This window comes from Dioscorea cayenensis, chromosome 8 (assembly GCF_009730915.1).
Source record: "Dioscorea cayenensis subsp. rotundata cultivar TDr96_F1 chromosome 8, TDr96_F1_v2_PseudoChromosome.rev07_lg8_w22 25.fasta, whole genome shotgun sequence".
Lineage (NCBI taxonomy): Eukaryota > Viridiplantae > Streptophyta > Magnoliopsida > Dioscoreales > Dioscoreaceae > Dioscorea > Dioscorea cayenensis.
Window position 1 is genome coordinate 17284248 of NC_052478.1, and position 12076 is coordinate 17296323.

At 37.5% G+C, this 12076-nt stretch overlaps 1 protein-coding gene and 1 non-coding gene across 2 annotated transcripts; both read left to right on the forward strand.

Moving 5' to 3' along the window:
* Positions 1 to 286: 286 nt before the first annotated feature.
* LOC120268057 lies at positions 287 to 393 on the forward strand. The gene has a single exon (XR_005538727.1). It is a non-coding gene; the product is annotated as a small nucleolar RNA R71 (small nucleolar RNA).
* A 10210-nt stretch (positions 394 to 10603) lies between these two features.
* Positions 10604 to 11828, forward strand: LOC120267345. The gene is made up of 5 exons (XM_039274998.1): positions 10604 to 10903; positions 11012 to 11128; positions 11294 to 11386; positions 11447 to 11548; positions 11637 to 11828. The coding sequence occupies exons 1-5, from the start codon at positions 10604 to 10606 to the stop codon at positions 11826 to 11828; spliced, it is 804 nt and encodes a 267-aa protein (XP_039130932.1).
* Positions 11829 to 12076: the final 248 nt, after the last annotated feature.

Below are 12076 nucleotides of genomic sequence, written 5' to 3' on the forward strand. Positions count from 1 at the left end.
CGCTCACCCGGGATTATTACTTCGACAAACCCGTGCACTTGCGGGATATACGCAAGGGGATCTTGTCAGCCGCCAACGATGTAACCGCATCAATCTCATGGAGACTGGCCACTTTCTTCTTCTTTTAGCATTCCATTGGTAGCCATTCAAACCTATTTCTTCAATCAAATATCATGCTTCTCTTGGGGTCTTGCTACCTAATGTGCCTCTTGTTGCTGCATTAAGTAACTGCCTTGTGCTAGGGTTCAACCCACTGTAAAAAGTCTGAATAATCATCCACTCGGGAAACCCATATTGAGGACATTTCCGTAGAAGCTCCTTGAACCTCTCCCATGTCACAAATAGAGACTCTAATTCCATTTGCATGAAGGAGGATATTTCATTCCTAAGCTTTGCAAATTTTCTGGGAGGGAAATATCGGGTAAGAAAAGTTTCTACCATCTCCTCCCATGTGGTGATTGATGCTTTAGGTAATGAATGTAACCATTGCTTCGCTCTCCCCTTTAAGGAAAATGGGAAGGCTCTCAACTTGATGGCATCATACATAACACCATTGGTCTTAAGCATGTCGCACACTTCTAAGAAATTCTCTTTGTGACAGTTTGGATCCTGATCGGCCAAACCATTAAACTGTGCAGACTGCTATAACATGTGGATGAATGCTGGCTTTAGCTCAAAATTCTAAGCCGTAATAGGTAGCCATGTAATACTAGACTGTGTACCCAAAACTGAGGGTTTGGCATAATATGAGAGTGTCCTCTACTGCTTATTCTGTTCTACCATATTATTTGACTCTTTAATTTGTACCTCAGCTGGATCTAATGGTTCTTGCACAGGTTCTTTACCCCTTCTACAAAGTGTTCTTTCAAGTTTATGATCTCTTTCAAAAAATGTTGAAGGGTTCCCTCAGTCCAAACCTGGAGTTGTAACCAAAGAAAGAAAAACAAATAGAACAATGATAGAGTAAGAAAGTGTGAAATAGAATGAATGATAAATAGCTAAATAGCAAAGTGCAAAGTGTTTCCAAAATTCATATTCCCCGGCAACGGCTCCAAAAACATGACAATAGCCCTTGCGTGTGACCCGCAAGTCACGGGTTTGTCAAAATAATAAATTGCAGGTGAGTGGGTTATCGTATCCACAGAGAATAGTGAATAGAAACACAACGATTGTTACTTAACTAAGTAAAGATGATACAATAATAGTGTGGATAAAATCAATGTGGAAAGAACTAAAACAAATATGAAAGAGAGGCACGATAAAATAAGAGGAAAGGCAATCAATAGAAAGTGGGGCACTCGAACATTGCTCCCCCTAGGACTATTGCTTCAAGTGCAAGACCAACTATTATGTCTCCTAACTGATTCTTAATGAGTCATGGAGATCCTTGATATGTGCTTGTGCGATATGAATGCGAAGCATTCTTTCCTTATGTTAAGCATTACCTTTCTCAGGTTTTTACACTAATATGTGTGTTTTTATGTTACTTTTATGCAGGTAGGGTTGTGAGGCCGATTATGAAGGAAAGAAGCCAATGTGGATCATAATGCACCAATTTTGGAGGAAATCTTGCTAAGGTTCAAAAGCGAAGACATAGGTCGGGTGTGAGATGCTAGAGTGTGTGCCAACCTCCTTGTATTGGAGTTAGTACAACCATTTGGAGGGGCACAAGGGCAGTCATACTCAAGCATTCTGACTTATGCACATAGAATAAGATCTCCATCAACTTATCCATCATTGAAGAAGGAAAGCGATCCATGACGTGAACGTGTGCCCGTTTACGTTACTGACAAGGTCCCGTTGCGTATATCCCGCAAGTGCACGGGTTTGTCGAAGTAATAATCCCGGGTGAGCGGGTATCGAATCCACAGGGAGGAGAGAATAAAAATACTTAATTCGATTCTTAGCTATGTGAAAGATCAATGATAATGAGTGTGATAATGATTCAATTTTCAACAATAAAAGCAACAAGAAATGGAGCAAAAGTAAAGAAGGGGGGTAAGGCAATCGATAAAGATGGGGTACCCGGATAATGCTCCGCCTAGGATAATTGTTTCAAGTGCAAGAACCCTCTATTATGCTTCCTAATCAATGCAATGGTGTGTCGTGGAAATTCTTAATTACATAGTCCCAAATCTAAGGTCAACTATGCCTAACTCTATACATGTCCCGGAGGAGAAATCGAACAATCTCAACACCTCGCACTCGCATAGGGTTGCAATGAGCTCTAGGGATTCCAAGTGATAAATCTCTTCCTAATTATAGACCAAACCCTTTGGTCCAGGTGGAAGGTCCCTAACCACAATTAAGCCCTAGATACTAAGATCACCTCAACGCTTCACTCTATTCACGCGCAACTAAGCCCCAGCGGAAGTTCATCCCTTAGACCATTCACTCTATAATAGCCGCAAAGAACTCAAGGAACGGAGGTAGAATCTATCACACCGGAGGGGAAAGGGGACGCTCTTGTACCTCTCGACTCACCCTCTCAACCCTCTCCAACCTAGCTTTGTCTAACGCTCGTGGTGTGTCACTCACTCACAAGGTTACCACCAAGAACTCTCAACCCTAGTGTCACTCTAGGGGAATATTCATACAATCAAGCATTCAAGGTTGGAACTCACAATAAACATCAATTTATTGAAAGCATAATAAAGAGGTTCAATGAAATAAACACATCCTAAGGTTCACAATACCCGAGTACCCACTAGGGGTTTAGCTCTCCATGGAGCTAAGTACAATCAATGAAATAGAATGTAAAAGCAAAGAATAATAAAGAAACCCCTCGATAGTCGTGTCGATGGTCTTGTGGAAAGTCCTCTACTTGTCGTCCAAGGATTCCCTCGTCTGGTATAGGATATGCCTCGACGGAAGCTGCCCTACCAACCTTCTTCCTAAGGAATGATGATGTCGGAGCCGTAGAACATCTCCAAAACCTTGGCCAATACCCATCAAAACCCTAGCCGAATCCCTCTCGCAAGTTGGGGAAAAGATGGAGAAAGAATACCAACATCGGGGCTGAATCGGCTTTAAATAGGGCTGGAATCGGGTGACTACACGGGCGTGGATGCTTCACGCGCCGTGGGGAATTTCCACACGGGCGTGGGTAATTTCCGCACACCCGTGTGGATTCTCTGAAACTGTCATTTTTGGCCGGCTGTGAACAGTAACTGCTACTATGATATGCCAAAAATACTCCCAAATCCACTTTTCATCGAGGTAACATAAACGAGCACACGTTTATGCCATGGATCGCTTTGCTTCTTCAATGACGGATAAGTTGATGGAGATCTTGTTCTATGTGCATAAGTCGGAATGCTTGAGTGTGACTGCCCTTGTGCCCCTCCAAATGGTTGTGCAAACTCAAATACGGGGAGGTTGGCACACACTCTAGCATCTCGCACCCGACTTATATCTTCGCGTTTGAACCTTAGCAAGATTTCCTCCAAAATTGGTGCATTGTGATCCACATTGACTTCTTTTTTTTTTTTACACAAAACACAACTATAACTAGTCCCTTTAATATCGAACATGAGTTTCCAAAAGAGTTTAAAGAGTGAGTAGTGCAACAAATGTCAATTGGGTAAAAATTCCTAGAAATTCAAGCAAGAACTAGAGCATGAAAACATTCAATGTTAAAAATTCTCCTAAACTCAAGAATACAATCAATGCAACTGGGGTGAACCGCCATTGGCTTTGTGAGCATATATCAATTAAGAACAATAGAAACGATGTGTGCACTATGAAACTCCCCCCTCCCTCCCACACACACACACACTTAAGTTGTACATTGTCCTCAATGTACACATGCAAGCTCACTCATAATGTATATCAATGAAGAATATATGTGGGAGAAGCAATCAAAACAATACTCCCCTGACTCCTAGTGTTGCATTTGATGGAGCTAAGTCCTTGGGCGTAATGTTCCGACGGGTTGTGAAGCTCACACGGACAAATGCCGAAGCACCTTCGCCGTGCCCATGAGAAAGTCTCAATTCCCATGATGACAAGACCATCTGCACCCATACACGAGGGGGTCGATGAAGCTCAATAAAATAAAAAAACAACTCGAGTATACAAAAGATAGAGCAATGAATACAACTCCGGACCACAAAATGAAAAATAAACTCGGAAGGAAAATCCTTTACGAGTATACCAATCCAAAATAAAATGCAGAAAATAAAATGCAAAAAATAAGAACAAAGAAGGTAAAGACGCCTCAAGTGTCGGTGTCAATAGCTAGTACATCTGTTTCCGCTGCTGGTGAAGATGACGCTGGTGCTGCAAAATAAATGAAGATTGGCAAAGAAAAGAGAAAGAGAGGCTTACCGACAAAATGAGAATGAAAGACTAGAAATCTGCCGAAAAACTCAATTAACAACCCTCTAAAACGACGGTGAGAGGTCAGGAGAGAGCAAGGATGTGTTCTCAAAACGTTTGAGGGTCAAAAGATGAAGAAACCCGAAACGATTTTAAAGAAAACCTCCGGTTCTAGCATTTTTGTACATCTACCCACGCCCGTGTGCCCGACCCACAGGGGCAGACTCATGCCCTGTGGACTCTCCATGCAACCGAGAAAATTCTCTAAGACCCACGCCCGTGCGAAAATTCCACACGGGCGTGGAGATTCACAAGCCCAACTCACAGGGGCAAACGCACGCCCCTGTGTCTTCTCGGGATGGATAGATCCTTTGCAGAGATTCGCACGGGCGTGCGAAAATTACCCTCGCCTGTGTGTGGTTCACAAGGTCGCCCACAGTGGCAAGTCCACGCCCCTGTGTGCTCTCGGGATAAACCGCCCAACTCTGCAGGAATTCACATGCCCGTGCGGAAATTACCCACGGGCGTGTGACAGTCGCATGGTCGTTCACAGGGGCAGCCGCACGCCCCTGTGCCTTCTCTGGATCAGCTCGCATTGCAAATCCACGGGCATGCGGAAATTCCACACGCCCGTGTGTCTTCACTGGATGCCTTAGAAAAACTTGCAGGCTCTGCAGAAAGTTTCTAAACATGTTTACACACTTGGAGCCTGCCCTAATATGCAAGTTTTACCAGTGAAAAACATGAGAAATAGCTCAAACGACCAAAACTTCACCAAAACACATGAAAGCACAAGATAACACCAACGGTGCACAAGAAAAGCATAGCAATGGCATATAAGAATCAAAACACCAACACTCAAGCTCTTATTCATGCAAGCACTAAAGTAGACACTAGAAAACAGTAGATACTTGGGTTGCCTCCCAAGAAGCGCTTGTTTTACATCACTAAGCTTGACGTACCTCTATGTATATATATGTATATATATTTAATTAGATACATGTAATTCTAACAGGTTTCTCATGGAAATGATGTGGTTGAAGAAGTTAAATTTCTTGCACAAGGTCCAAACAAGATTATAAAAAGATATAATGGAATCATCATTAATGGATTTTGATTTCATAAAAAATCTCATGAAAGATGTAGGAAAACACAAAATTCTGGAGTTCTTGTTACTTCTTCGACAATGAGCTATGCAAGTGCACGGGATGTTAATCCATTAGAAGGAAATGTTGACTATTATGGGATATTGAATGATATAATTGAGTTGGATTATTTCAACAAGTTCAAGGTTGTGCTATTTCGATGTGATTCGGCTGACGTGAATAGTAGTAGGGGAATGAAGAAAGATAAATTGGGGTTTACAATGGTAAATTTTTCTCGCACAATTCACACGGGATAACACATTCTATATGAGCCATATGTGATTTCATCACAAGTAAAGCAAGTTTTTTATTCTGAAGATCCAAAAGAAGCAAGTTGGTTGGTTGTGATACGCAATCAACCGAGGGAGGTGTATGACATGGGTGATGAACAGACAAATATTGTACCTATAACCGAATGTTTTCCATCCACTGATTATAGTCTTTTTAGTGCAAGTAATGCCTCTCATTGGGCCCGTCAATATGTTGATGATGACATTTATGATTGTTGACAGTTAGTAATTCCGTAAGTCTTCTATTGATAGTATATTCGATTTGTAATTTATAATTTTGGGTTGCTTACTTTGAGTCTTTGTTACTGTTATATTTGTATTGTTTGAAATTGATCGCTGTCACTATTATGTTTGTATTGTTTCAAATAAGTTGTAGCATCTTATTTACTTCATTTTGTTTTGTGTTGGATGTTAATTTTAACAGATATTGAGGGACATTGAACAAGATTTATCAGAACTCAAGTGTGGAATTGCTCATCTTTAAATGTGCGTCATCTAATTTTTATTTCAACGTGCAATGATGCTTAATTTTCTTCTCCTGTTTTTCTGAGATGCGTTTGTGTTTCCAGTGCAGTATACAATTGGTTCTCTACTTTCAGTGTCGTTCTGCAACTTGGAAGCATACGTTAATTAGAAGGTTAGCATTCTGTCATTGTTTTTTGGAATACTCATGTTAGAACTACTCTTATCATATTGTATTTTTTTTCCTAACATGTAGCTAAATTGTAAAAGTTTAGAGTCTTTTTATACAGAACATCATCCTTGTCATATTGTATTTTATTTGAAGTGTTGTTCAGAAGCTTTCGTCAAAATTTTGTTGGTTTTGAGATGTTCATTGTCAAAATTTGAAGTGTTTGTGCTAATAATTACTAATATATTGTAATTAAAATTAGTTAATGAACATCATCATTTTCATTTTGGGCCAACTTAAACTATGTCTCACTTCCTGAAACAATAAAAAATTTTGCTTTCTTGTTGTTGTTATGCACACTTATTTTTATAATTTGCATTCAAGGGAAAACACATGCGGAGATTAAAGTTGAAGGGTATCAAAATGGTCCAATCTACACCCGCTGCAAACAATGACAGTGGATGTCATACTGACGGTGCTACAATAGCCACCACTTGCAATAATAATGCAACAATCCATGTTGCTTCATCTAGGTCCACTCCACTACCTGATCTTACTCCACATAGCTTGATTCCATCATCCTCAGATGATTCAAACATTAATGATGAAGTTGCAACCAACAACACATGTACAAGATTAGATAATGTTCACCCAATCAATGAAGGCGTTGATTTAAATACAAGTAGTTTCATGATCTTCAACTTCAGTTAAAAATACGCAAACCACATAAATCTATCAGGGATTTATTAACCTGCTCTTACCTCTTACTTGTTCACTATGCCTCTTGACGATGAAAGCCTGGTCTTTTCCAATTAATCTTTCTACTGTTTCCAAACATCTTGTACATGTTTGCACATTTTTGGTATATCCTTGTACATGTAACTATATTTTGCCTTCCCATCCTTTTCTTTTGCTTGAGAATAGCTTGTGCATTAGTTAATATGGGAATCAAGAGTAATTTAGACAGTGAAGTGTGGACAGATTTTCATATTTATGTGAGACATGGCCATCATTTATGTGCTACTTCCAGCACATATCATATTAGCTTGTGCTTTATGAGTTTGCTAGCTCCAGGTGATCTTCTTTCTTTCATTGATTCATTTCTTTTGTTTAATTCTTTGTTTCTCATAATATAATTCATTCATGTTTCTTTAAAAAATCTTGTTTTTCTCTTCTTTTTTTAGTTTTTTGTTTTGAAGAAATTTAGTGTTTCTGGCCATGAATTTGATCTGCCCATGTAGTTAATTTGAAATCTATCCTTTTTGGGGCAGAAGGTTAAACAACCAAGAGAAAAACCCTATACATGTCTTAAAAAGTAAGCAATAGTATAGTACCATTTCCAGAAATTTTATAGGTATAAAAATATATGTATACAATAATGATGTTGTTAAACCTTGAGAACTAACGATTTCCCATGCATGTGATTCCTGATGTGTTTTCACAAATAAAGTAAGTACTGACATCAGTGAAAAACACTCGATTGAATTGGTTGAGCACCAGCTTATATTTCTCATGATCTCTTGAAAAATATTTCTTGTTGTTCTGATAATTATTTCTAGGCGCGCCACTGATTGGTTTTTCACATGTAGACTCCAAATCAAACTATTTGGCAGAAATTATAATAAGATTGTAACAGGATCCTTAACTTGCATACATTTGTTACCTTGGTTAGCTTTTATTTTTTGTTGTTTTACTAAATTTTTGACATCTTATTTCTAATGATCCACATTATTGCTTATGGGATCATTTCAAAGAACTTTAATGGTCAGATCTGGATTGATTATATCCAATTTGCAGGCCACCCTGTTCTTTTCCCAATGTTTCAAGGGATTTGAACCACTGATTTGAACCTTTTTCTAACTCATGTAAAATAGGGATAATATGTAATTCAAAATCTGTAAGTCTTCCTATATTATGCATGCATAGTTCTTGTTTTATTTCGAAATTTATGCTTTCTGATATTTCAATAGCTACTTGTTTTTCCAGTTTTTCATTTACCTTAGTGACTGTAGGAGAGGTCTGAAGAGTTTTTTATTTACCACTTTCTTTATTTTAACCCAATTTCTGCATAAGACTATTGAGTATTTACTGCACCTAGTCCTGGTATGCTTAGGTGTTCTAGTGTTACAGAAGTAACAAATAATTTTAAATAAATCAATTTCTGTATGATGCTGCCAATCATGGCTGCAATCTTAACTTGCAATCTGGCACTATTGCTTGGTTTATCTGACCTAAATTTTCTCAATTGATTTGGTCGAGCGTTTTTCCCATTATATCTTTTTGATTTCCTAAGTGTTTTCTTAGGATAAGAATTACTGGAGTATTGTCCAGGGACTGCAATATTTCTGCAAAATGAAAAGTCCTTTGATTGTCTATGTAATTCATTTGTCCTACAAAGATTCTGTAGGTATCTATAAGTGAAAATAATTCTAGGTGCTAGGCCTGTATCATAAGGTTAAAATTGAAGTATAAAAGACAAGCCAAAAGTATGAGAATATAATTTTCAAAGAAATAAATATATAAAACAAAGGAATGCTATCTGATAATCCCAAAGGAAAAAAAATCAGGGATAAGATTTAAAAATCTCATCAAATATTAAAACTTATCTCAAAATATCTAATCCATCCTGCATGCATATAATAATGTATTCTAAGAAAATATAATGAAATAAAAAATTTAGTATATTGTAGCAGATATATTCACTGTCTGGATGACTCTAGAGAAAATAATTCGATTTCTTCCAACAGCCTTTTGTGCTTTGGTTGAATTTCAATGAAGCCTGTTTTATGAAACAACATGAGGTGAATTAGTGGACTACGCACCTTACCTATGTCATTTGGAATGGAAGTCACCTTCTGAACGTGTATCTCTTCACATTTCTGTTTAGAGCCATCCATATATACAAGCTTTCTAGTGACCTGCAATTTTAGACAGACCATTGTCAATATTGGTCATGTTTACTCAGTTCAACTTATGGTCTAAAGAACAAATTGCTTTTCAAAGCAGAACACCAGAATTTAGCGAGAGAATGCGAAAAGAAGTTAAAATTAACACATCACACTGAACAAAGCCATTGACGCAAAATTATGTTCTAGAACAATGGCAGTTGAGAACTTGGACAGAGAAACTATAACTTATTGTTTCAGAAATTTAGCATGCATGTTAATGTTAACTCCCGGTGAAGATCATGGAATGAATTTGAATAAGAGAATGGAAGTTTAACCTGAAGCAAGTTACGAAGACTTGCAATTTGACCTTCGGCTAAATATTTTCTTGACATTAGTGCTCGGAACATCATAACTATCTCTCTGTTCAAGTTACTTGCAGAAAGGTTGCTTATTATCCCAGAGATACAGGAGCTACTAATTATAGATGGCATCCATTCAAGCACTTGATCCAATCTAAGCAATGCAACAACCACACGAGTTACTGCCTTGTGCTGGTTTGTGAAGGATTTCAATGCCAAACGAGGAGCGGCTAAAGTCAATGATTGTTCCTCCATAGCCAGCCTACACCATTTAGAACTTTTGATCATTCTCTTATCATGCATCTCCAACTTTTCCCACCCCAAAATAATAGACAAAGAGGTACCACAATTTGCAGCAACAGTACTGTCATCGTAAAAAAGTAAGCCTTCTGTTACGACCATCATGGACTCCAGATACCTGACTGAGCATTATAAACCCTCATTTTTGCTTGTTGTTTTGGAATACTTGAATTCAGGTTTCGGAATGCAATAACAAAGTGTTTGTTATTTGTTATCAGTGCTAGAGTTTTGTCTCTGCTTGTATGTCTCCTTGTCGCAATTGTCTTATGCCATGCCATTCCTTCTTTAAATTACTTTACAATTTTAATAAATAACATATCAACAGAAAATTGTTTCATTTAGGGCCTCTAAAATAAACAAAAAATTGAGATGATGATTCCCCATTTTCCTTCTAAATCTAATGGATGCCCTTAGTTTGTCCTTGCTTATCTATTGAATTATAAAATAAACCAGATGTGGCATCAAAACTTCATATAATAATATATTTGGTCAAAGATATGAGATCTTTTTTCCTCCCTTATTTTCATTCTAGTCTTTCATTATTTGTACCCATTTGTTCATGGTATATGTCACAATCCTTTAGAAAAACATTTATTATATCCACTTGAAAGTAAGTATTACAATTTATTTCTTTGTTTGCTTGATAGCTAACGGTTTTAACTGTTTATCAATGGTTATAATTTTGTGGCTGATGTTAATGTGCATGTCCATATATATTATTGTAGTTGATACTCAAGGACAACAACGGAAAAGGGGTCGAACTACTCTAAAAGAGTTATGGACATTACCTCCTCAAGAAAGGGTTTTAGTGAGTGCCAATCAGTTAGGACAACCAATTGGATCTGAAGCACAATTATTGGCTGGATTTCTAGGTATGCTTGCTCGATCCGGACAACAGATTGGACTCCAATATGAGAGCTGGCATAAAGTGCCAAAAACATTAAAGGATGAATTGTTGAAATTTATTGAGGTACTCTCACTTAACTGCAATGTTCAAATTTTATCCTAATAAATATTGAAGTGTCAATAGTAAGTTGTATTACTAATCCAAACTGTTTATATAAACTTTCTCATATAGTTACGATTTTCTCTTGAAATTTCAAGAGAGTATGTGCTCAAATCTTTGGGGAAGAAATGGAGAGATTACAAGCATGATCTAAAAACAAAACATTTCAGACGAGAACAAGGACTACAGGCAAACAAGGATAAACATCCAAGTGGTACTATTCGATGGCAATGGGAGCAATTGATTGATTTTTGGTATTAAAGGAAAGGAGAGGTTGGAATAAACATTTTCCTCATTTCATTGAGAGTATCATATCTTAGTTATTTCTAATTTAATATACATGTAGTTATGTAGGATTCAGAAAAACTTGGGATTGCTAGTAGAAAGCAACAAAAACATACGCATACTTCTGGATCAAATAGTTTCGCAAGAAAGGAAAAAGAAATGGTAAGAAACTATAAACTTTTTTATGTTTTTGATTCAAACTAATTTGTGTTTAATTAGTAGGAGACTAGCAGTGGAAGAAAAGTAGGACGCCTTGAACTTTTTCGAGCAACCCATACTAAGAAGGATGGCTCTCACATGATTATGGAGACCGAACAAATTATGGTAATACCTATGTTTTTATTGTTCTTTTATCACTTTACAATTTGTTTTAAAGTATTTAATTTCTTTTATAAATTGTATCTTGATATAGGAGAAAGCAAATGAGAAGTTCGCTGGATGTCAAACAACAGATGAAGATATGCAAATGGTTGAAACTGAGATTTTGACACAAGTTATTGGAAAAGAACGATGTGGACGAGTAAGAGGGCTTGGGTTAGGTCCAACACCGAAAAGCTATTATGGAGGTTCGAGAAACCGAAATTCTACTAACTCAAACACTTAATCAAGTGAATTTGTGGAGCGAATTCAACAAATGGAACAAGAAATGGAACAAATGAAAAGAGAGCGTGCACAAGAACGAGCTGAACATGAATGCCAATGTATGCAATACAATGCTCTACTAACCTTTTTACAAAATCAATATCCTGGAGTTACTATACCTGGAATTAACAATACTGGCTCATCTTCACATGCGCAGGTATTATACAAGTGCAAAGATTATTATGTTTATGCCTAGGTCCATCTTCTAAT